We start from the raw sequence: 26,736 nt of genomic DNA, 5'->3' as shown, positions 1-26,736 counted from the left end.
GTCTTCCTTATTCACTGCAAAATTCTTCAATTTCTTCAACACTGGCTTTAGCAATTGATGTGTAAATCTGAATAATATTTATATTAACTGGTCCTCCTTATAGTCATATAGATATCATTCTATTATTGACAGCATTGTATTTCAAGATAGACCCTGACTTTTTTTTTATGATGAATGTGTCAAAATTATCTCCACTTTGTCATTTCTGGCATAGTAAACCACATGACTGTCTGATTCAAAATGGCTAATACCTGTTTATTTTCACTCACTAATGCCAGGATATCAATCTTTGTCCATTGTATTTCATTTCCAATAATTCCCAATTGTCCTGGATTCATACTTCGTACATTCTGTGTGCTAATTATAAATGGATGTCTGCAGCTGTTTTTTACTCATTTTGAACGGTGCCCCATCAGCAAATGAAGGTCCCAAAAGCTTTGCTCCATCCATGTCATTAAGGTCAACTCTACTTTTTTTTGCGTGCATATTGTGAATGCCTTGCAACCTGAGGGGCTCATCTTCTGGCATCATATCAGACAACATTTTGCTGCGGTACATAGGGTTTTCAGTGGCTAATCCTTCAGAAGTGGGCCCTCTTCCCCTTCTTCCTACTATGTGATTTTCCTGGCATGCAAACCATCACAGTACAAGCTCACAGAAGTGTGGGGAATTCCAATTTAGACAAGCAAAACTTTAAAGACAAATCTTAGCATAAACCACATTATAGAAATGATAATACAGTCAAAAATAGAAGCCTCCATGACTTGTCCAAAGTCAACAGCAGCACGAGGACAAGAATCCAAGACTCTGACTTGAACCTATCATTATTACTTAAGCTGTCATCATTACTTAAATCATCCAAGACTTAAGCCCCCTTGCATTTTGTGTAATTGATCCCTCTCTGTGTAAATGGTTCATTCAGTTAGCTGGGTTTGGGGGTTTTTTTAAAGCTAATCCCATGCATGTTTTTTTCAACTCTTTCATCATTTGGACAGCTTCTTGTAGACTCTCACATAAGTTAATGCTGTCCTGTCAGTTGTGAAGGCTTCATTAGCTGTGGTTCTAATGTGACTGCTCATAAATACTGAAATACAGTGAAAAATACTGGGAGCTCCTAAGCACAAAATGGGGCTTTGTCCATGAATCCGTCCTACTGTAGGGAGTGTGAGTGGATCCCCAGTGTGAAGGAAAAGTAGTTTCTCTACTGGGCTGATCTGCAGGCCTCCACCACTCCACTCTCATGGGGAACGAGCTTGGAATGAAACTCAAAAGAGCCCTTCTAGGCAGTGAGTTCATCATCATGGTGGAGAAATCACAAAAGGAGGCTGAGAATGTTTGTACAACTTGCAGTAGGTCATTCACATCACTGAATTGCACATAAAGAAATTGCTGAATTGATGCATATATTTCTGTGCACATTTTCAACAACAAAATAAATCATTCTTTTTTAAAATAACCCTTTTTCATGAAACTTAATGTGAAAATGGACCATTCTGATTCCATTCCCCCTTAGTTCATCACACTTTTATCCTAAAATCTCATGATAATGCAAGTTTTTAAGAGCAATTTTGCTATACCATCTCTTACCTGGTAATGAAGAAAAATATTACATTAACTATTTTTGGTACATATCTTATTGCATTTTGGTAAAGTTTTGTATGTATTTTATTCCCTAAATACCAATTATACTGACATAAGACATCTTGTGAGGAAAGGTTTTCTGTGTGAGAAACGAATCGAATAAAGGTGGCTATGGGCCGTGGAGGCACAAATGCAGGCATACCTCTCTTTATTGCATTCCACACATATGGCATATTTTTTTACAAATTGAAAATTTGCAGCAACCCTTCATCAAGCAAGTCTACTGGCAGTATTTTTCCAACGGCAGTGCTCACTTTGCATCTGTGTGTCACATTTTAGTAATTCCCAAGATATTTCAAACTTTTTTATAATGCTATTGACAACAGTCAGGTGTAGACATAAATTTCATATGCACTGGGAAACCAAAAAAATCATGTGACTTGCTTTATTGCCATATTTGGCTTATTGTGGTGGTTTGGAACAGAACCCTCAATAACTACAAGATATTTCTATAAGGGAAACTGTTGTCAATAGTAGTTGATTAAAAATGTTAATCAAGTACTATCAGTAGGAGCAGGCGATGATAAACGTCATCATTTCTATAAGCCCACCATAAGAAACATTTGATTCTAAAGTGAGTGTTCTCCCAATACAACATCTAAGAAACTGAGTGTGAAAAACAGCAGTAGCCATCATATGCCAAAAAAGCCTTACTCAAAAACTCTCTTATAGAGTACCTTGTATGCATTCAGGAAAGTTAATAAACCTGTGTAGGAACTAAAGTCGTGTCATAGCCTCAAGAGGACTGTTAATAATAGCAGCTAACTTACCACTGTTTGGAATTGTTTGCGGTGAATTCTTTAATTTTGCATTTTGTTTCACTTTTGTGGGTTTTTCTGAATTTGCATCTTCCTTTTTTCCTTTTCTCTTTGTGGGTTGAGGAGATAAGTTGTCACTGTACCCAATTGTTGACTTAGATTGCCGTTCACTCCCCTAAATGGAAAAAGATTAGATACTTACAGTTGGCTAATGAACTTCCAAAGCAATTCCCAGTAAATTCATGTCACTAATAGCATTATGTAGGATAAACACTGAACCACAAAGTCAGTTTAACCCACACGATCAGTGGTTCAAACTCACCAACTGCTCCTCAGAAACTCTATTCAGGGTAGCTATGAATGGAATCAACTCAATGGCACTTAACAATAACAGCAATAGCATTCAATGGGGTGGGAGTGAGGGGGTGAATGTATGCTGATTCTGCTAATCTCTGTTTTCACATATTAACACATAGTTTACCTTCCCAGGGGCAGAAGAAGGGTCTAGCAGAGAAAGGAGAATAAAAACAATAGCTAACAAGTGTTGAGTATTTAATATGTACTAAGTGTTCCATGAAATTCTTGACTTATTTCACTCATCCTCACAACAACACTGTGAGACAAGTATTGCTATCACTCCATTATACACAGATGAGAAGTAAAGTGCAGCAGAGGTTAAATGACTGGCCCAAGGTCAAGCAGCCAGCGGGTTGGCGTGCAGTGTGCCTGCAGCATCATGGAAACCCAATGCCTTAGCCATCCTCTCACTCCACATTCTTCTGAAAAATGAGCAGGTGTGTATTGGGTGATGAATGTGACAACCCTGAGTTTCATCAGGTAATCTAGAAAGATCTTAATAAGCTGTTGCTGTGAATGTATGAATATCACAGTATAAACAGACATATGACATGCTTGTGGAAACCCTCCAATATTGTCATCTAAGTGGTGGCAGTCATGGTCTCTATGAATCACAAACCCAGATCAACACACAGATTCAAGCAGCTCTGTACTCGGTCCCCTGAGGGTTCTGGGAGCAGGTTTGCCACTATTCCCACAAGGCAGCCAAGGGTTGTCTCTGGCTCCCCATATGTCTCTGGTAATGAAGACCTTGCCTTTACCAAAAGTGGGCTCCTCAAGGAGCTCTGGTAGCATAGTGGTTACGAGTCGGGTTGCCAACCACAAGGTCAGCAGTTCGAAACTACCAGAAGTTCCGCGGAAGAAAGATGAGGCGTTCTGCTCCCGTAAAAATTTACAACCTTGGATACCCTGTGCAGGGTCACTATGAGTTGGAACAGACTCCACGGTACTTAACAACAGCATTAGAATGAGGCTGAGTTTCAGTGGCTCCCATCACTGCCCAAGTACAGCTCCTGGGAACCACAAGACAGACTCTACCATGACAGCTACTGCAAACACCTAAGGAATGCTGTGCTGATGCTCACTGCTGTAGCAAGAAAAGAAAAATATATATAAAAACAATTTCCCAGGAGTCCGCTTTGACTCATGCTGACCCTATGTGTGTCAGAGTAGAACTGTGCCCTATGAGGTCTTCAATGGCTGATTTTTCAGAAGTAGATTGCAAGACCTTTCCTCCAAGGAGCCTCTGGGTGAACTCCAACCACCAACCTTTAGATTAGTAGCTCAATGCTTACTTAAACTTTGAACCACCCAGGGACTCCCTGTAGCAAGAAACTCCTTCCAATAAAGGAGGCTTGGCTCTCAGACACTCAGGGGCTCAACTGCTCCGAGTATGTGAGGTGTCAGGCTGTAGGTCATGGAAAAAAGCAAGTGTTAGACATTCAAAGCACCTGGGTCAAAGCCACTACTCTGCCATTAACCACCTCTGGAGCCTGGGGTTAACTAACTCTTAAATTCTTTGAGCCTCAATTTTCTCATCAGTTGATATACTTGCTTTTAGGTCTATACCAAAAACAAAACAAAACAATCAACTACCTTCAAGTCAATTTCAACTCATAACAACACTATGGGATAGAGTAGAACTGCCCCATAAGATTTCCAGGATTGTAAATGTTTACAGAAGCAGACTGTCACATCTTTCTCCAGGCAGAGGCTGATGGGTTCAAACTGCCTATCTTTTGGCTAGCAACCCAAGGCTTAACCCCTTGTGCCACCTGGGATCCATGTATAAAGCCTAGCATAAATATTTGCTTAACAAGTATCATCAGGTTGTTTTCTTCAGTAGCAGAAATAGAATAAGCATTGGACTGCAAGGTTGGTTTGAACTGCAAAGTCAAACAGGGTAGCTATGAGTCGGAACCAACTCAACGACCCTTAACAGCAACGATCTTAAAAACCATATCAAACTCACACCATATTGGTTGCAATTTTTATGCAACATCTGTACTAGGCTAGTATCTTAAAATAAATGTAAAAAGATTAAATAAACAAATCTGCCTAGAAACCTATTATAACTGCTCATTTTAAACATTTATATATTCAGCCATCCAGAAGCATTTAAATGGCTTTAGCTGTCACCCAATTAAGAATTAAGAATAGAAAAATTCACAGCCTTACAAATGAAGTTATTTATGCTATTTTGTCATAGCCTACAAGAAAATGAATTATGCATAGATTTATTAACAGTATGAAAACTTGTCCAAATCTATAACACTTTTTAAATGTAATTTAATTTCCTATTCCAACTGCAATTTAAGCATACGACTTCCATTTAATTATTGCATTAACTGCAACTGAAATGTGTGTGTGTATGTGTGTTTTTTTCCTATCTTTTCTTCTTATCATTTCCTCTACTGCCTGGCATACATAATATGATTATAGTGGGAAATCCAAAACTATCAGCGAGGTCTGAGATCCCAGTCCATTTTAAATGGAGCCTAAATCCATCCCAAGATGCTAACGAATGTTAGATACCCTTGGATGAGAGAAGTACCCTTCCCTGGAAATTGACGTGCCTACTAGAATGTGTGGAATCCTGGCCGTGGCACTGTAGGATAAGCTCTGGACTGCTAACTGCAAGGTCAGCAGTTCAAACCCACCAACCACTCCTTGGAAAACCTATACAGGTATAGTACTTAACAACAACAATAATATTAGGATATTCAGAGATGCTACTAAGATTACAAAGGCTAAAATAGAACCTAACTGAGAAATTCTTATCTCAGAAAGATAGTCTTTTGTTGGTGTTTGGTATTTTGCTTTTGATTTTTTGGTTGTTGCTGCTTTTTTACAGTTTTCTGGGCAAAGTATTATTCACAAAGGGATTTAACAAAGGAGAAAACCCAATCCTGGGGTGCCTAATGATTAATATCATTTTTAAGATCAACTCTCGTGTTAAATATATAGGCGAGTTCTGATTTACTCTATTTGTTATATGGGCACTCGAATGAGTGATTTTGGACCATTAAGCAAGTTGTTAAGCACCGTTGAGTCGGTTCTGACCCATAGTGACGCTGTATAGGGTTCCAAGGAGCGGCTGGGGAATTTGAACCGCCAACCTTGTTGTTCAAACCAACCTTGCCATTGAGTGCTTATCCTACAGCTCCACCCCAGGACTCCATTAAAAAAGGTTGTTGCTGTTACTAAGTACCGTGGAGTCGGTTCCGACTCATTGTGACCCTGCACAGGGTTTCCTAGGTTGTAAATCTTTACGGGAGCAGAAGGCCTCATCTTTCTCCTTCAGAACCGCTGGTAGTTTCGAACTGCTGACCTTGAGGTTGGCAGCCCGCCTCATAACCACTATGCTACCAGAGCAAGTTGCTTCAAATCACTATATAAGTCACATCTTTGTTAATAACACTCATGCATCAATTACTGAAGGTCAACTTTGCACTAGGCGCTTTGTGTGTGAGAGTTAAACTAAAATAAAGGGGAAGATAGTTTTGTAATTTGTTGTTGTTGTTGTTAAGTGTTGCTGAGTCAGTTCAGACTCATAGTGACCCTACATTGGGTTTTAGACAATTGGAAATAATCGAAGTGCTTATCTTTTTTTACAAAAAGATTCATACAAAGTATTAGTAATTTTTGAATGAGTAAATTACATATTGTGCATAATATGTTGAGTCAGTTCCAACTCATAGCAACCCTGTATGGGGTTCCGAGGAGTGGCTGGTGGGTTTGAACTGCCAACCTTGACGTTAGAAGTCCAGTGCTTATCCCACAGCACTACCGCAGGACTCCAGAGCAATAGCTATACACCAAAAATTACAAATAAATAAACCACATTACCAGTGAGTTAATTCTAGCTCATAACAATCCTAGAAAACAAAACGCTGCAACTGAGTGGATTCCGGCTCATTCTGTTTTTGTTAAGTGCTGTCGAGTTGGTTCTGACTCGTAGTGACCCTGTGTAGGGTTTCCAAAGAGTGGCTTGTGGGTTTGAACTGCCAACCTTGTGGTTAGAAGTCCAGTGCTTATTCTACAGCATCACATCAGGACAATTTGAACCAATTGTGATTAGCAGTCCAGTGCTTATCTCACAGTGCCACCAGGGTTCCTTAGCAACCTTCTAGGATAGAGTCCAACTGCCCCATTACCTTTCTAGGCTCTGAATGGAGGAGCTATGGACTTAAACCACCAACCTTACGGTTAGCAGCCAGTGCTTAACCATTACACTTCCAGAACGCTTAGCTATGGATATAAATATAGAGATATTCATTACTGTGAAGGAGGCAAAGGGTAGGGGATAGGGCAGTTATGCCAGACAGTAGAATATCATTGATCACCTTTTCTGTACCAAATATAAGACCAATATTTACCAAAACTTATAGATAACCTTCACTGTCATCATTTTACAGATAAAGGAATTAATTTTCCCAAGGTTGTCCCAATGTGATTTCCCCACTACACTGAAGCTTGGAGTCACCTTGAGTGAGAATCAATTCAACAGTCAAAAGTTTGCTTTGTTTGTCTTTGTTTTTACAGGAAAGGAGAACTGTTTCCCCCATGACAAATGAAGTTTTTTAAGAGTATGCAAATTTTTTCTTTGTACATTTATAATTTGCTTCACAGTGACATATGATACATGAATTTAAAAAATAATAATAAAATGTTTCCATCAAGTCATTCGATTCGAACTCACAGCGACTCCACAGGACAAAGTAGCACTGCCCCATCGGGTTTCCGAGGCTGTCATCTTTGTGGAAGCCTACTATAACGTCTTGGTGCAGCTGATGGATATTTTAATTTTTGTCTTATACCTAACATCAGCAATTATATTTGAACTTTTAGATCAGTAATAATAAGATGCGTTATGCAAATAGTAGTAACAAAAACTAAACCCATTTCAGTGAAGTCAATTACAACTCCTAGTGACCCCACAGGACACAGTAGAACTGCTCCATGTGGTTTCCAAGGCTGTAAATGTTTATGGGAGTAGAACAACAAACAGCAATGGAATGTTTGGTCTGTCAAATACTGCTCTGATTTTATGTCTTACACTAGAGGGCGCTTTGGTTCTATGTGGTGCCAACTCACAGCTACAAAGGACGACCTTCTATTAATGAGTTTATTTTTAAAACTCAATAGAATTTAAGACAATTCACTAATTTAAATCATTCCAAATCTGCTCATTTCCATGATAATCCAGCACTGTGAGTCTGAACAAGGGGTGGCCTCTGGCCTCATCCTGCTTTGCACAAAGCATTCTCTGTGACTGTTTTGAAAGGGTCTGCTTGTCCTTTTGGTGCTGTAGCATAATCACTGGGTGGCTAACCTACTAATCACAAGACTAGCATTTCAAACCCATCAGCCTCTCTGTAGGAGAAAGACGAGGCTTTCTGTTGCCATTAAGATGTACAGCCTCAGAAATCCTACACAGGGTTGCCATGAGTTGGAATTAACTCTATGATAGTGAGTATATTGGGGGGCTTGTCCCCTAGAGACCCGATCTCTATGTGTCCCAGGGAGGTCCCTGATGCTGAGTCACATATGCACCAGCAGGGGTCTCCTGTGTGAACCAAAACAGCTTTCTGTTTCATTTTCTCCATAGTTCAATCAGACCTCCACCCACACTCCGTTCTTTATGCAATAAAGCGTTTCCTAGAAAGCTGTGTGGAAAAACAAATTTCTAATAGCTTTCGTTTTTGTTTTTAATCCAGTTCTGTGTCCCCTTGGAGCTACACCAAGAGTTGAGGGATGCCTTCCCCGCTGATGGGGCAGTGGTTCTTATAGTTTTAAGCCAGCTCTCCCTCTTCTTTTCTCACGGTCCCCTTCATTCCTACCCCCTCTGAGTACTGAGTTGTTAATGATCTATCAAATGTGTACATTCTCCAGGGAACCAATTAATTAAAGAAAAGGAGAAAATTAATCCTCTGGTAAAAATTGACTTTGTGACTTCAGATTTATTTACATAAGATGTACCCCCTTGGTGGCTCCCTGCCACCTCCCCACCCACTCACTAAACAGACTTTAGTGAGAACCTACTGAGCAGCAGCTCTGGGCATAGGATTATTCTCCTAAAAGAGGCCTTCCCCGACCACCCCAGCTACAAGAGCACCCTCTCTCACTTTCCCCTCCCATAACTGGATGTGTTTTTCCTCAAGTTTGGTCCTGATTAATATCACACTCATTGATTACTTGTCTGATCAGTCTCCTCAAGAATGTAAGCACCGTAAAACCAGTACCAGTTGACACTGACTCATGTGTGTCAGAGTAGAACTGTACTCCATAGGGTTTTCGATGGAAGATTTTTGTTAGATGTCTATCACCAGGCCTTTCTTCTAAGCCACCTCTGAGTGGATTTGAACCTGCAAGCTTTCAGTCAACAGTGAACATGTGAACTGTTTACATCACCCAGGGACTCTAAGCCCTATTGATGAAGTGTTTATCTCTGGTCCCTCAAGCACTAGAACAGTGCCCAGGACATGATATGTACTCAATAAATACCTGCTAGATGAATGGATTTGTCAGTGGTATCAGACTGATACTGCGTACTTAAGGAAGAGTTGTAATACATGTTCATTCACTGCTGCCACCTGGTCAAAGTTACCTGTCTCATCTGCCCAGACACCAGCCTACTGTATCCTGAGTCTATTCTTGCCTTGACCCAATTCTCTGTAGATACCAACCAGAGTGATCTGCTTAAAAGTGTAAGACACTGAACAATTTGTGTAGAAATTGTTGAATGGGAACCTATTTTGCAATGTAAACTTTCAGAGAAAAGACAATAAACTGTATTTTTTAATGTAAGTCAAATGATATCATTCCTTCTTTATAACACTCAAATGGCTTCCCATCTACAAGTCCCTGACCCATCTGCCTCTGCAGACCACTCTGGCCTTTTTTCTGCCTCCCAGGCTCAACACAGGACAATCTCTTTACCAATGGCTTTTGTAACTTTGCTTCCTCTGACTTGGATGCTCTTTTCTCCTCATCCCCGCCCCTACATTCTTTATAGCATTAAAGTCTCTGTCTCAGAGGATTTTATATAAATGAATGCCTGCCCCATTTTATTGTCCTGATAGCGCTGAAAGTTTGATGTATTTGTTTCTGAGTTTAAAACCTATCTACCGCCACTCCTCTCCCAGACTCCACATGCACATACACTAGAATGAAAGCTTCAGAAGGTCCAAGACCTTGTTGCTCTGTTCACCAATAGAACAGAGCAGTTAGTATGTGGTCAATAAACACATGTTGAATAGATAATTGACTGAGTGGAAAGATGGATAGATGGGTGGATGGATGGGTGGGTGGATGGATGGAGAGACGGATGGATGGATAAAAAGAATGATATGGGAACACGTCAGGAAGAGGAACCAACTCTGCTGTCACTTTATTTTTATGAGTCATAGCATAGAAATATAATGTAGAACCTTAAGTCTTTGTTTTTTTTATGGGGTGGAAATATATTTTATAACGCAGAGTCCTTGCTTACACATTACTTCCTCTAAGAGGCCTTTCCTCACACCTATCTAAATCAGTTGTCTTGTTCCTGCTTATATTCCATACCAAACCCAATCCATTGCCATCAAGTCAACTCCAACTCATAGGCACAATATAGCAGAGAATATAACTGCTCCTATCTGGTAGCATAGTGGTTACGAATCGGGCTGCTACCTCAAGGTTGGCAGTTCGAAACTACCAGTGGTTCTGCGGTTTTACGAGAGAAAGATGAGGTGTTCTGCTCCCATAAAGATTTACAGCTGTGGAAACCCTGTGCAGGGTCACTATGAGTTGGAATCAACTCCACGGTACTTAACAGCAACAACAACAAATCTGATTTCCAAGGCTCTGAATCTTTACGGAAGCAGAATACCATCTTTCTCCTGCAGAGCAGCTGTTGGGTCTGAGTTCACCCTTATGATTAGCAGTTAAACACTTAACCACTGCATCACTAGGGCTCCTCTGCTCATAGCACTGTACTTCACTGTACTTTTATTTCACTCGTATCGCATGCTGTGATTATATATTTGTACATGGGATTGTTTGCTGAATGTCCATCTCCCCAGATAGACTGAGCTCCCCAAAGGGGAGCATCATGTCTATTTGCACATCACTGTGTCCCTGGCGTCTAGAATCATGTCAGGCACAAGGAAAACTCAACCAATTGTCATTAGATGAACCAGTCTTCAGGGTACCGATTATTTAAAAAACCCTTCTAAATGAATGAGCAAGAAAGAAAATTGCATATGTGTGCTTGCCACATGCATTTTAAAACACGATATACATTGCATATGTTTCATGAGACATCTAAATGTTTCCAAAATTTACAAGTGTAAACACATAATTCCACAGTCAGTATTTGTACATTCAAAGAACTGAGTCATGCCTTCTGTTGTGACATCAACTTCCCCTGGGCTTTGGGACAGTTCTTGAACTGTATTGGGCCCCTGTGTAGCCATCACCCTGTAATAATTAACAGCTAAAATTTTCATGAAACAAAAAAGATTGTCCTATAAAGTACTGAAGAAGAGCAAGAGAACAAAATACACTTTCCCAACCCTTCATTGAAGGTTGTTGGGTTTTTATGGTTTTGTAATGGCTAAACATATTTTTCAGCTACTAGAATATTCTCATTCTTCTCCCTCTTCATATCTTTTGAAGTTAGGTTGCCTCATGCCTACGTCTTTGAGGTTTTCTCTTTTCAGTTTCTGTCTGAGCTCCTGCTCACCCATCCACTCATTCTATTAGTAGGATGAAGCCTGCTAGATACATGGCAGGCCATACCACAATAAGGCAGACACCGTCTCTGCTCTTCCTACAGCCTTCTGTGGACGAACTCACGTATCTGCAGCTCTGGCCCTGATGTCTTCATCAGGCTCCCATCTCTGCCATTTATAACTACTCACTAGACACTTTCAACTCAGTATATTTGAAATTAATCAGTTCAGGATTTCCTCTGTCTGTCTCCTTTTTTAGAGTCACTAGCTAGCAAATGGTTAAACACTCAACTATCACACTTCAACTACTAGTTCAAAGGTTATTGGTTTGAACTTCTCCAGCAGCACCTCAGAAGATAGGCTAGAGATACGCCTCTGAGAGGTCACAGCATTAAAAATCCTATGGAGTACAGTTCTACTCTGTACACACAGGGTCACCATGAGTCAAACTCAACTGGACCACAAACAACAATGACAACACCCTCGCTGGCCACGGCACTTCCGTTTTTCTCAGGCATCCACACCTATCTCAATTAGATTGCACATTTCCTGAGGACAAGAGTTAGGCTATAAATACTGCCATCGTCTCAGCAGAAGACTAAGTAATAAATACCCCATGTTTGCTATGCTGAGTTCAGCACTACTTGCTCATTCACCCTGTAAGAATTAACAAGCTAATTTTTGCATGGCACACATCCAAAATTATTTTTCTTGTTCTAAATGTTTTACATGATAAAACTACAACAAAAGGGGGGAGGGTAGGAGATCTCTAAAGCATCGTTAGGGGACAGAATCATTGCCCAATGATCACTTCATTTATAAATTAAGACTTTAATTAATTCAGAGGGAGAGAGAGGAAATGTCTAATTCGCTTTTATCAGAACTGGGCAGGTAACTCAATCCAAGGGTAAAAAGAAAAGCTTCAGACAGAAAAATACCTATCAAAACCATACCTCAGAATATCATGAAACTCATCTTCATGAGGAGGTATAGGCTAAAAGCACAAATAGTTAAGAAATTACCTACAAATTGCCATCAGTTCCCACACAATGTTGTTGTTATTAACTGCCATCAAGTCAGCTGCCAACCCATGACAGCCCATGAACAATGAGATCAAGTCACTATGATGTGAAAGGTTTTCACTGGTTGATTTTTGGAAATAGATCTCTAGACCTTTCTTCTGGTTTGTCTTCATCTGGAAGCTCTGCTGACATCTGCTCAGCCTCACTGCCATACATAAACCTCTAATGACAGATGAGCACTGGCCAGGAATTGAACCTAGGTCTCCCACATAGAAGACAAGAATCCCAACACTGAATGACTGCTGCCCTCTTCTATATGTTCACTTTAAGTGCCATCAAGTTGGTCCTTACTCATAGCAACCTTGTATAGAATTTCCAAGGGGCAGTGGTGGGTTTGAACTACTGACCCTGCAGTTAACAAGCAATCCAGTGCTTATCTTACAGTGCCACACCAAGACTCCCTTATGGCGGGCATTAAATAAATGTTTGCTCAATTAATAAATGAATAATGGAAAAGATTTTGATGGGAAACAAAATATTTAGAATGATTCTTAATCTTTTGAGAAATATAACTGAAAATTATCATTTTCTTACCAAATTATCTTCTTTAGTCTTGGTTAGAGATATACAACAAGATAAACAGACCATTGGCATGACCCAATACGACATGTCCTAGACTTTCATGCATTATGGACAAGTTTTCAACCATGATATAAAGTAACTCAGGTCTATAGACAAGGAAAAAGTGAAATCTATCTTGAAATCCATATTTTTAAACTGTTAGCTGTTTTAGGACCTTAATTATAACACTAAGTTTCTGGCATTTTTTCACATAATTGCTTATGTACTACAAGACACGCTACATTTCATTTCTTCAAACTGAATTGAAACCCTAAGGACAGTCTCTCTGTATCATACAAAAATATAGAATATTAACAATACTTACATTCCCTTTAGACTTTCTGGATCCTACAATAGGAGGCAGTGAAGAGGCTTTCTGACTGCAGAAACAAATTACCATTTAGAAATCTGAGCACTGTTTCAAATAATACATAATGCAAAACAATTGTCATCCCAACCTGGAAGGCAACCATTTACTGATATCTGTGTTTCACAAAAGGTACCACAGATTTTCCCAGCTTCACAAAGAATACCCTAAAATTTCTAAACTTTGTTTGAAAAGCTGTTCAATACTTTCCTGTATGCTATTTTAGTGGAGACTTATGAATAAACTTTTAGTATCACTTTAAATTTTTTCATGGGATTCTTAGTTGAATTCCAAAATTTCCTGCTTACATTTCAAAAGAATTATTTTCCCAAGCTGAGTAATTGTTTTCTCAGGTTAAGGTAAAGTTTATAATTTCCCATAGTTTTTATAATATCTCTTCTATCTGCCTCTAAGGGAAGAGCAGAAAGGTAGCACTTTGGCATTTGTATCCCGAGAGTCTGTAAACTAACCATTATTACACACACACAAAAAAAAATTCCTTAGACTATAAGCATGATATTATTACACAGATAGTTGTTATTAGGAAAATATTCATTCTGGAACCCACTAAGCCTCTCCAAAAATAGGACACATATATTCACAATAAAACACTTAAAAAAAAAAAAATAGGACACATATATAAAGGTAAATCTTACTAATTTGTAGGGGCTAGACCAACATAAGGTACACACAGTAGCTCATAGTAGATTAATTCACCTCTTTTAATAACTGTGAGATGTATAGTTAATTACCAGAGATTGTTAAACAATCTGATTTCATGGGTGGGTCAGGATGTCTAGCAATATGTCTGCTAGTTAATAATTCTAAAGGGCTGGAAAACCAGGTGTTCTTGCAAAGTTCAAACCCTGCCCTGAAATACCATTTGATGTATTACTTATTTAGAAACCCTCAGACTGGCTCGCAATCAAATTACACCGATCATAAAAGGAGGCAAAACAAGAGGATGAAGTGATATAATGCTCCCATTTACACCCTCATCAACTAAACCACTGAATAATGAGTACAAACATGCACAGACTGAGATCTCAGAACTCCAGACAGTCATTGAGGTGATGGGGAGTCAAGATGCACCTGGAGTGGGAGAAAGGAAGAGCAGGGATGACACAGAAGCTGGAAGAACCTACTTATTACTACTGCAATTTCTCACTCATCACAGATATTTGGAAACAGGGTTGAGCAACACCTACAACATGGAACATAGAAAAGGAGCTAATCTGAGGAACTGGTAGTCTGATTTTTAAGGCAGCACAGAACGACTGTGGGGATTTGCAGACTACACAACTGGGAAAGGGTGACGTGAGACCATGATGCTGTAAGAGAGTGCTGTTGAATCTAATGAAGGACCCAGACAGACAAGTACTAAAACTGGAAGCAGCTCAGGAGCAGCAGGGCAAGGGGAATACACTGGGGAAAGAAGAGCCAGCAACCTGCTCACAGCAGGACACAGTGGGAGAGCCTGAGTGGAAGACATGGGGAACCCCGCAACCTTCACCTCAGAAAAGCTGAGCCCCATCAACTAAACCACTCCATCCCAAACATGCATCATTATACCAGAGATCAACCATCCAGAACTGAATTCACATTGAAAGCAAGCTAAGGATAAGAGCGGCCTCTAAAGTTTCTCAGGAGAAGAAACCAGGCCCAATGTTGATGGGTCAATTCTGACTCTTGGTGACTCTATGGAGTGGAATGGAACTGCCCTGTGGGGTCCCCAGGGCTATGAGGCTTTGTGGAGGCAGCCTGCTGCATCTTTCCCCTGAGGAGGGGCTCACGGAGGTGGTGGGCCCCAGTCTGTCAGTTAGCAGCCAGGCACTTGACCACTGTACCGTCAGGGATTCCAATCAGAAAAATACCCCACAAAAAGCAGGACACAAAATTGAAAGCAAAAAACAAAAAAGATAACAAAATGTCCTGAGTTTGATAAAAATAGTAAAACACACATAGTCACAAGAGAAGAAGAACAAATCAAAAGCAAAGCATGAAGAAAAGGAAATTTCTCCTATGTAGGCCAGAATAATGCAATCAATGGACACTTTTCAGGCTATCATGCTAAATACAATTAAAGAAAGCAAAACACATAGAAAACAAACTAGCAGAGATTACAGGGAGAAAGGAAGAAATAAAATGAGAGACTCAATGAAACTGAATACATAAATAAATACAATTCCAAGGTAGAATAGAAGAATAAATAAAAAGAATTTTAAAAAGCAAGAGAAACTCTGAATAACAAACAGAAGATAGAATAAATGAACTAGAATACAAAATAACTGAATTGATCAATTCTCAAGAGAAAGGAACAAAGAAAAAATGAGCAAACCCAAAAGGAAACATGGGATTCAATTAAGAAATCTAGCATTAAAATTACTGGAATCCTACAGCACAATGACATCAATAAAGGCATCGAAGCAATTTTCCAGGAGAGAAATTCACAGATCTGAACAGAGGACAAAGCCTGCAAACACAGGAAGCTGCATGAGCTTTAGTTAAAAGAGATACAAAAAGATCAGTTTGGTGCCACAGTGTAATAAAATTCATGAAAATCAAAGGCAAGGAGAGAATTCTGAAAGCAGCAAGAAAAAAAAAACGCAATATAACATACCAAGGGGCTTTCATAAGAATCAATATAAATGTCTCCCCAGAAATTTTAGAGCCAGATGACAATGGAGCAAAATGTATAAAACACTGAGTGAGAACAATCTCCAACCTAAAATTCTTTATCCAGCAAAGCTGTCATTCAAAAACAAGGGGAAAATCATGATCAACCCAAACAAATGTAAGTCTGGGAACTTGCCACTACCAGACCATATCTTCAAGTATTACTCAAGGGAATCATCCAAATGGAAAGGCAAGAGTATTAAATAAGTACTCATATTTATACATGGGGGGAATGAACAAACAAAAAATAAGAGCAAGAGAGATCTCAAAAAAAACACAACAACACAGGCAATCATAAAAATCAAGTATATGACATTTTCAGGTAATAAATTCAATAATTAAGTCCTGAAAACAACACAACATTGAACTGTAAGAAATCAGTACAGAGCAAACTTACTGAATATGGGGTGTCCATTCATCTTAATGGAAGCACAACAGCAGAACTGAGGACGGAAGGAGCACATCAGGAATGGATTTTATGTTAAGGTTGTGTGCTAAGCATTGTTGCGATTGCAAGATGTGCAACATATAATATGTAATCACCAAGAGGAAAAGAAGGAACATAGCAAAAAGGCTCATCATAAGAAAGGAGCCAAATACAAATGAAAACAGAAAGATCACAATAAAAAAAAAAGTTATGAAACAGTTGAAAAAGCAAATAGCAAAATGAATGAGACAAACACTTCAGTTACAATAATAACCTTAAATACAAGTGGTCTAAATGCACCGTGTAAAAGGCAGAGAGTGGCCAAATGGATAAAACTCATTACGCCTCCTCTTGCTGGCCCAAAGAAACACACTTTAGACATAAGGGACACAGACAGACCAAAATTAAAAGGATAGAAAAAGTCCATGTAACTAGTAAACAAAAAAGAACAGGTTGCAGTCGTACTGATAACAAATAAAATGAACTTTATATCAAAATCTATTACAAGAGATAAAGAAGGACAGTACATAAGAAAGAAAAAAAAAAGAGTTAGTTCAGTAAGAAGATATAACAATTATAAATATATATATACACCTGTGGACTAACAACTGCAAGGTCATCAGTTCAAACCTAGCAGCTCTCGGAAACACGACACAGGATCATTGTAAGTTGGAACCAGTTCTTTAGCAAACAACAGCACTGTGCCAAAATACATAAACAGTGACTAGTATGAAAGGAATGGAGCTCTGGTAGCGTAGTGGTTACGAATCGGGCTGCGAACCTTAAGGTCAGTGGTTTGAAACTACCAGCCGCTCCGCAGGAGAAAGATGAGGCTTTCTACTCCCGTAAGGATTTACACCCTCGGAAACCCTGTACAGGGTCGCTATGGGTCGGAATCGACTCGACGGCACTTAACAACAACAACAAAGTATGAAAGGACAACTCTACAAGAATAGTAAGGAACTTCAACACACCAATTTCAATGATAAATAGAACATCTGAAAAAGAATCAGTAAGGACACTGGGAACTTAAATCAAACCATAAGCCAAGGCCGTGGATTGACACAGTGGCAGCAGCAAAGGACTCAAATGTACCAATTGTGAGGATGCTGCAGGACAGGGTGGTGCTTTGGTCTGTTGTGTACAAAATAGTTATGAGTCGGAACTTACTTGATGGAACCTAGTGACAACAGCAATGAAACTAATGGACATATATGGAACACTCTACCCAGTGTGCATAGATCAGTTTCTAGAATACCTAATAAGCTAAGACACAAAACAAGTCTCAACAAACATTAAAAGATTGAAATCATATAAAGCACCTTCCCTGGTCATAATGGTATGAAGCTAGAAGTCACCATCAGGGAAAAAGGTGGGGTGGGGGGAACCATGGAAATGAAATATCATGTTATTATCAGTGTTGTTAAGTGTCTTCAAGTCAGTTCTCACTCACAGCAAGCCTGTACAGATTTTCCAAGGAGCAAATGTTTTGTTAGCAGTCCAGTGTTTATCCTACAGTGCCACACCAGGAAAGGCATCCAAAAGTTCATGGAAAATTATATTAAAAGATAATGGAGTTTTTCTACATTACTTTTTTTTTTTTAAGTTTTTATTGTGAACTGACTGATAATCTACATGGGAGAACATCAGATTTAAACCATCATTTCATTGCATTGATTATAATCTCCTCCTTGCATCATCATTCAACAGTATTTGCTTCCATTCCCTCTGTTTGTTTGTTTGTTTGTTTGTTTGTTTGTTTGTTTGTTTGTTTGTTTGTTTGTTTTGGGGGTGAAGGGAAGTATGTACACAGAAACACTCAGGAATATATAATAATTTAAACAACCAAAGGGCACATTCTGCAAGCCTGCCTCCTGGCCTCCAGCATGCAGTCCCTCTCTTTCCATGAGTCCAGAGTCCTGAGCTTCTCTCTCTCCCGTGTCCTCATCTCTGCATTCATCTCTTGTGTTGCTGCTTCTTTGGATATGGTCCCACACTCTGCTTGTGCTAGGTCCTAGAGTCCTAAGATTAACTACTCCCCTGTTTCTGTTACAAAACTTCTACCTTACAGTTGTGATAGTCACAATTAGTCATGATAACAAATACTCATTATTGAATCATAAGAATCTTATTCCCTTCTCTTTCCAGCAGACCTATCTAGACAAGATGAAAACTAGTCAGTGGGGACTGTACTTTGCCCCGCACACTCTTAAAGTAAACTCCCTCTTGCAAACTTGTAAGCCAGTCACTTCATGCCTTTATCATCCCCTCATTTTGGTAGCCAATGTCTAAGTTGCCCATCCCTATCTACCCGGTATACAGAGGTGATAGTATTGATACTTGATGTGAAGACTCCTTCCCTCTCACTTGGTATTTTAAGCTACTACATCCATAAGTATAGATTAAGTTCACCAGGTTGTAGCAATTTACACTTGTTTACTTTATCAAAAGTTGTTTTCTTTTATCTTTCTCTAGTTGAGTTCTGATTATCAAGCCATCGACGCTAGGTCAAATTGGTACTATCTGCAAGTGTGGGTGTTCTTGTGCATCTCCCCTCATTTCATGTCAGCTGGATGCTTCACTCTCAGCTCTAGCCCTCTGTGGCTATGTCCTTGTCCATGGGCTCAGGAGTCCCCACGTTTCACCACACTTTGGACCAACCAGACCTTCCTCTTCTCTCTCTTATCTCCTGGTTGACAGGAGTCTATGGAACGTGGTTGAACTCAGCCCAAATCGTCATTGCTGCCTTTCCCCATCTTCCACTCACCAGTAGACCAACATGGTCACCAGCAAGCTTACATGCCTGCTCATGTGTTCCCTTTGAGTTTCAGACTTGGAGGGGGTTTGTCTTGAAAGGACTTGGTTGCTTACCTTGATGGCTCCCCATTGAACAACTTGTTTTTCTTGTAGCAGCCAATCATCTACATTACTTTTTTAAGTCCCTTCATATACTACTGAAAAACTATTGGTTCATAAAAAAAAAAAAAAAAAAAATTAACTGTCAAAAAAAAATCACACTGCTATGGAGTCAATTTGGACTCATAGTGACCCAACAGGGCAAAATATAACTGTCCCATATGGTTTCAAATGTTGGACATCTTTACAAAAGCAGACTACCTCATCTTTGTTCTCAGAGTGTTTGGTGGGTCCAAACCATCAGCATTTCAGTTACAGCCCAACACTTAACCCACTGCAGAAGCAGAGCTCTTATTGAGTCACAGAAAAAATTAAAAGTCAAATTTTTTAATTTCTGAAATTAAATGAAAATTTTAAATTTCTAAAATTAAATGAAAATGAAAACTTTGCAATACAACAAAATCAATACTCAGAAGAAAGTCTATAGCAATAAATGCCTATGTTAAAAAAGAAGATATAAAACTATCCATTTAAACTGACAACTTGAAAAAATGAAAAGGAAAAGCAAAATAAGTAGAAAGTTAGCAGGAAGAAGGAAATAATAAAGAACAGGGCAGGAAGAAATAAAGTAGAAAATAGAAAAACAGTAGATAGAATCAACAAAATCAGAAATTCATTCTTTGAAAGGATCAATACAATAGGCAAACCTCAGACTAGACCAACAAAAGGAAAAACCATAAGAGACAAACAACCAAATTAAAAAGTGAAATTATAGCTGACAACTATGAAATACAGATTTATCACAAAATAAGAGAATGATGAGATCATCAAAAACTATCAACAACAAAAAATGCCCAGGACTGAATGGCTGCACTGGAGAATTCAACCAAACATTCAGAAAACTGTTGATACCAATCCTACTCAACTTCATCAAATACATAGAAGAGGAAGGAACACTATACCAAATTCTTTCTATAAGTACCAGCACAACATCGATACCTAAACCAGACAAAGACACCACACACACACACACACACACACACATACGGCAGATCAATATCCCTTATGAATGAACATAGATACAGCAACATATCAGAATCATCATGCATCATTATCAAGTGGTATTCATACCAGGATTAAAAGGGTGGTTCAACATTTTAAAAATTAATCAATGCAGTCCACCACATAAATTCAAAAAAAAAGGAAAAGAAGTACATGACAGCACCCAACAACAAAACATCTATGAACAACTGATTTTCAACAGGGGCCAAAGTCCATTCATTGGGGCAAAAACAATCTCTTTGATAAATAATGCTGGCAAAAGTGGATATCTACTTGCAGAAAAATGAAATAGGACCCATAACTCACACCATACACAAAAAATCTAACACAAAATGAATCTAAGACCTAAATGTTAACCCTAAAACCATACAATTCTTGGAAGAAAAAAATAGGGGGAAAACTATGGGAGCTAATCCTGTGTAAAACTAGGATAACACACATTATAATAAATGCATGAATAGATGACAAAATAGATAAGCGGGACCTTATAAAAAATTTAAAACTTATGTTTACTTAATGACTTTATTAAAACAGTAAATAGATGGTGTTCATGGTAAAAAAAAAAATACTATATAATCTTTCATAAATTTTCAATGGTAAATTAAGGGCATTTTTACTCAAGGAAACTGAAACCAGTCATTCGCATTTAAATAAAAATTATAACAGAAAATCCATTAGATAGATGGAACCAACACTACAAGGCAATACCATTGTACCCTGGCCAAAATGGCACTGATATAAATTTTTAAAGATAACAATTAACATTGGTGAGGATGTGGGAAGACTGGAACCCTCATCCGTTGCTAGTGGGACTGTAAAATGGTACAAATGCTTTGGAGAATGGCAAAGCATTTTCTAAAATTAAATTAGAAATATAACTACTCTATAAAGGAGCTATGGTAGCGTAGTGGTTACGAATCAGGCTGCGAGCCGCAAGGTCAGCAGTTCGAAACTACCAGCTGTTCCATGGGAGAAAGATGAGGCTTTCTGCCCCAGTAAAGATTTACAGCCTTGGAAACCATGTGCAGGGTCACTATGGGTCGGAACTGACTCCACAGCACAACAACAACAACAATCATCCAACAATCCCACCTCTGGTGGTGGTGGTGGTGGTGGTGTGCCATGGAGTCAGTTCCGACTCATAGAGACCCTGTATACTGTTTCCGAGGCTGTAAATCTTTACAGGAGTAGAAAGTCTTATCTTTCTCCCACAGAATGGCTGATAGTTTTGAACTGCTGACCTTGAGGTTAGCAGCCCAACTCATAACCACTATGCTACCAGAGCTCCTTAATCTCATCTCTTTGTTGTAGTTGTTATGTGCCATGGAGTCGATTCCAACTCATAGCAACCCTGTACAGGGTTTCCGAGGCTGTAAATCTTTACGGGAGCTGAACGCCTCATCTAGAGACCTAAAAATAATGATATGAGGAGCCATACGCACACCTATATTCATAGCTGCTTTATTCACAATAACAAAAATGGAAATAACCAAAGTGTCCATTAACAAATAAATAGATAAGCTAATTGTGATACAGGTCTTCCTGACAAAAAAAAAAAAAAAAGAAAGAAAGAAACTAGAACCATAGAGGACTTCCTGAGTCAATAGCCTTGGAACATTCTTTAAACTTCGAATTGATTTTATCAGAGATCACCTGCTTTTATCAAAATAGCAGGAGCATTACCCTTAAAAGATCAGTACCCTACTCTAAAGGAATCCTGGTGTGGCACTGTGGGTTAATGCGTTGAATTGCAAAGTTGATTTGATCCTCAAGGTTGGTGGTTCAAGCTCACCAGCTGCTCCTTAGAAACCTTATACCGGGTCGCTATGGGTCAGAACTGACTAGACAGCACTTAACCACAACAACAACTACTCAAAAACCTGTATGAGACTAAAAAGTCAACAACTACTTCAAAACAAAGCTGAGAAGAAAAGGATCCAGGGAAACTAGTGAGCTGGAAAGGGAAAAAATAGAACACAACTAAAGATAATGTTGGCACATTGTGACAAATGTCACTTAGCCATGCGTATAGAAACTGCCAAATTGGAACCTAATTTGCAGTGTAAACTTTCACCAAAAGCTTAATCAAATATTGTTTTCGAAAAACAAAAACTAAAAAACTACACAGATCATAAATTCTCTCTGCCATTATCACCCACCCTAGCACAATAGCCACAAAAATGTCAGTTTTATAAGATCTCTGGGAAATGTAACAGAGATAAATCCCACGGCAGCAAGCCCAGGAGACTCTGCAGCTGCCAGGGACCAGAGCTGCTCATCTTGCCTCTGATGTGATCACTTCAGCAGAATAAAATCACTTTTCCAAAACAGATAGCATTTCAGGGAGAAATAAAGGTAGTCACAGTTCAATGTGTGTATGCAAAATTGTAATACTTAAAAGGTGAATGATTAAATAAATGTACACCCAGTCTCTCTATTTTCACATGTGGGATTACAATTTTAAATTGTTTTAAAATCCTACAGTTTATTAAAAGAGGTGTAGAGCAGTATATTTGTTTGAACACTTTTGGATGTCTATATCTAAGCCAACTGAAATACAGTTAGATCGAGTTAAACTGCAGAGATTGTTAAAGTTTCTAATAATATTTGCTCTAGGGAAGCTCATTCCCCTGTATCCCCTTCACAAAAATAAATCTTTATATTTGTATAGATGGTGTTCATGGTAAAAATAATAATAATAATAATATATAATCTTTCATATATTTTCAATGATAAAATAAGGGTGTTTATACTCAAGGAATCTGAAACTAGTCATTCTCACTATATATATATATATATATATATATATCCCTTAGGTTATAAGAACAAGCTATATAGATTACTATATAATTAGGGAAAGACTCAGTGTGAAACTGGATTGAACCACAAAAGATTCAGTACTATTTCAAGCGATAACTAGAACAGAGGGAGAGACTAAGGAAGAAGACTTACCCGTAAGGTCTTCTCATTGTGGACTTGTCAAAAAGTAACTCACTGTAAGGCAATTTCTTGAACTTATCTCTGCCAACAGCCACATAAAACTGCCCATTCTCCAACTCTGTCCCACTTTCAACAAGTTTTCCTTCTAAAGTATAAAGTCTGTCAAAACATTAATGCCAACAGTTAGAATTTTAATAAGCACTTAAAGAGTTACTTAAAATCACAAGGTAAATAAAAACATTTTGTTCTTAATTTGATTTATGTGTTACTGTTCTGTTTATTATTAAATTATAAATGTTGCAATGCCACTACACTGAAATAAACGGCAATATTATAATGTTGTTGTTGTTGTTGTTAGGTGCCATAGCGACCCAATGTACAACAAAACAAAACATCACCCAGTTCTACAACATCCTCATAATTGCTGCCACTGTACCAATACATCTCATTAGGCTTCTTCCTCTTCTACACTGACCCTCCACTTTACCAAACATAATGTCCTTCTCCAGGGACTAGTCCCTCCTGATAATATGGCCAAAGTATGACCAACGTATGTTATAATGTAGATCCAATTAATATCTGGCTATTCAGAGTTACACTCCAGTGAGCCTGACAAATTTAACATAAAGAGCCCCTATTGCTACCGTGTTAAGGTCTCGGAAGGAAAAACATTGATTTGTACAAGTTATAGTATTTTAAATAAAGTCCAGTTTCTGATGATGGCTGATTCTTCTATTAGTATTTTGTGAGTATGAAATTTACTTTCTAAAAATTTACTTTCATGAAATTTACTTTCTTCATGTATTTGTCATGCTGACAAAGCCTCTAGCCACACTCTTCAAAAACAGACATCAGCAGAAGTACTACATCCAAACAAACACAGATGTGGGTCAGGAAAAAGGAGGTGAGAGGGCAGGCGGGAAAAGAACCAATTGCCAGAATTGCTGATACAGAGCGGCATAACATTCATGCTTCTTTCCTTTTTTGCCCACCCTCAAAAACAGGAGCATGAACATTATAGCTTCCCAGACTCAAGAGATTTCCCAAGAGCCTCCCTTTACTGTAAACTGGCTACTTAAAACAACAATTAATATGTTACTTATTCATTGTGATAATTTTACTACACGATTCAAAGTGTCCACAGAACTTAAAAAAAAAAAAACTAGGAAAAAGCAGGCTGTGAAACTAAAATAGAAAGTCAGTGAACATTATTGAAGGTTATAAATAAGAGTAAGTAACTGGAGGATTTAAGGTAATCATGAAAAAATTCTCTAACTTCTCATGTTACATAATGAATGCTATGACATTTGCAAAGGAAAATACTTTATTGGTCCATTTTTATAAATAAATAATTCATTGTTGACTGATAGCGCTGTTCTTCTTAAGTGCCATTGAGTCAGTTTGGCTGTAGAGCGACCCTAAGCACAACAGAGTGAAACATTGCCCAGTTCTGCACCAGCCTCACAATTGTTAGACTTGAGTCCATTATTGCTGCTACTGTGCCAATCCTCTTTGTTGGGGGTCTTCCTCTTTTTTACTGACCCTCCACTTTACCAAGCATGATGTCCTTCTCCAGGGACTGGTCCCTCCTGATAACCTGTCTGATGTATAAGAGACAAAGTCTTGCCATCTAAGGAACATTCTGTGCTGTGTTTCTTCCAACACGGATTTGTTTGTTCCCCTGGAAGTTCCTGGTACTTTTACTATTCTTCCCCAACACCATAACTCAAATGCATCAATTCTTCTACAGTCCTCTTCATTCATTGTCCAATTTTCACATGCATATGAAGCTAGTGAAAATATCATGGCTTGGGTCAGGCACACCTTAGTCCTCAAATAGATATCTGCTCTTGAACACTGAAATGCAGCACAGTTGCAACCTCCCTCAGTCAAGCACAGTGTTCCCCCGGGGCAAAACTGCCCTTGGTTGAAAATCACTGACCTAGACCCAGACCCAGGCATTCTTTATCTTTCATTTACTTTCAAGATAGGAAGATCACAACCAGTAGATAACTTTTATAGCTAGAAAATCAAAGGCGACATAGTTGTGGACTCTGGAAACAGTCAGGATTTAACTAGTTTCCTCTGCTGGTAGGAAGAGGGTATTCAGTAAATTCTAAGCCCCTGATTTTAGTTTTTCTTTTTTATAGTTAACACGATTCATGTTGACATTCTCTCTTTCTTTGATAAGATACAATATACAAATGGGCTTCAAAAAATCCATAATAAAAATGCAATTAAAAGACCATGAAATTTTTCCACAAACTTTTGAAGTCCCCTTGTATACATAAAAGGGAGCTAATCCAATTTTTATGAGATGACTTTAATATTTTGATCTACTGATCTGTAGACTGAGGAGAGTCGTAATGTTCTGTTAAGAGAAAGTGCAGATGTCTGAAGTGAACAGCAGCCAGATCTCACTCATATCTGGCATTACATTAAGAGTTATATTTTTTAAGTATGAAAGTGGAGTCCTGGGTTGGTGCTGCAGAATAAACACTGGAATGCTAACCACAAAGTCAGTGGTTCAAATCCCCCAGTCGCTCCTTGGAAACCCTACACAGGACTCAATGGCACTTGACTTTGTATTTGAGGAACATAATTTCATTTCTTCATTTTCACTTTTTACTTGTATATATTTTTTATTTATATATGTATGTGTTCATGTCAATATATGAATGAATAGGTTTATCTAAGCTTCCAATTATGCATATGAGTGTATACAGTTTTGTATGCCTAATGTTATCTGTATCTTTATTGGGTACGTTTACACATGTGTCTACCCAAAAACATAAACTATACGTCATTTTCATATATATAATCTTCTTTTATTCCTGACACCAAAATTAAAACCCAAAGATCAAAGGCTTAAATAAAATTTAAAACTGCAAGATGAAAACATGGAGAATTCTTTTATAATCTTGGAGTGAGAAAGACCTAAGCTAGCCATAAAACAATGATGATATGGAAAAGTTGGTAAATTTGATTGCATCAAAATTTTAAATATCTGTATGCAAAAAAAAAAGAAACATAGTGTCAAAAAATACAAACTGGAAAGGCATTTAAAACTCAAATTTCAATTTGTCAATTCCTCCAACATGTAAAGTTGTTGCTATTAAGTGCTACTTGACTCGAAGCAACCCTATATAGGGTTTCTGAGGAGAGGACGATGAATTTGACCCACCGACCTTGTAACTCAAACTGACTTGGTGGTTGAGTACTTATCCTACCGTGCTCCACCAGGACTCCAGTACACAAAGAGACCCTGCAAATCAATAAGACAAATGGG

At 38.5% G+C, this 26,736-nt stretch overlaps 1 protein-coding gene across 1 annotated transcript in view; it reads right to left on the bottom strand.

Moving 5' to 3' along the window:
- The window catches only part of DCDC2 (doublecortin domain containing 2), a 274,998-nt gene that overhangs the window by 148,321 nt on the left and 99,941 nt on the right, over positions 1–26,736 (bottom strand). Inside the window, exons 5-7 of the mRNA XM_006860783.1 lie at positions 23,460–23,606; positions 13,445–13,499; positions 2,412–2,574 (exon numbers count right to left, since the gene is read on the bottom strand). Coding sequence (XP_006860845.1) covers positions 2,412–2,574; positions 13,445–13,499; positions 23,460–23,606 — 365 coding nt within the window. The remainder of the gene's footprint in view (positions 1–2,411; positions 2,575–13,444; positions 13,500–23,459; positions 23,607–26,736) is intronic.

The sequence above is a fragment of the Chrysochloris asiatica genome, unplaced genomic scaffold (genome assembly GCF_000296735.1).
Source record: "Chrysochloris asiatica unplaced genomic scaffold, ChrAsi1.0 scaffold00040, whole genome shotgun sequence".
Lineage (NCBI taxonomy): Eukaryota > Metazoa > Chordata > Mammalia > Afrosoricida > Chrysochloridae > Chrysochloris > Chrysochloris asiatica.
Note: the sequence above shows the minus strand (reverse complement) of the source record. Positions and strands in the feature narration are given on the sequence as shown.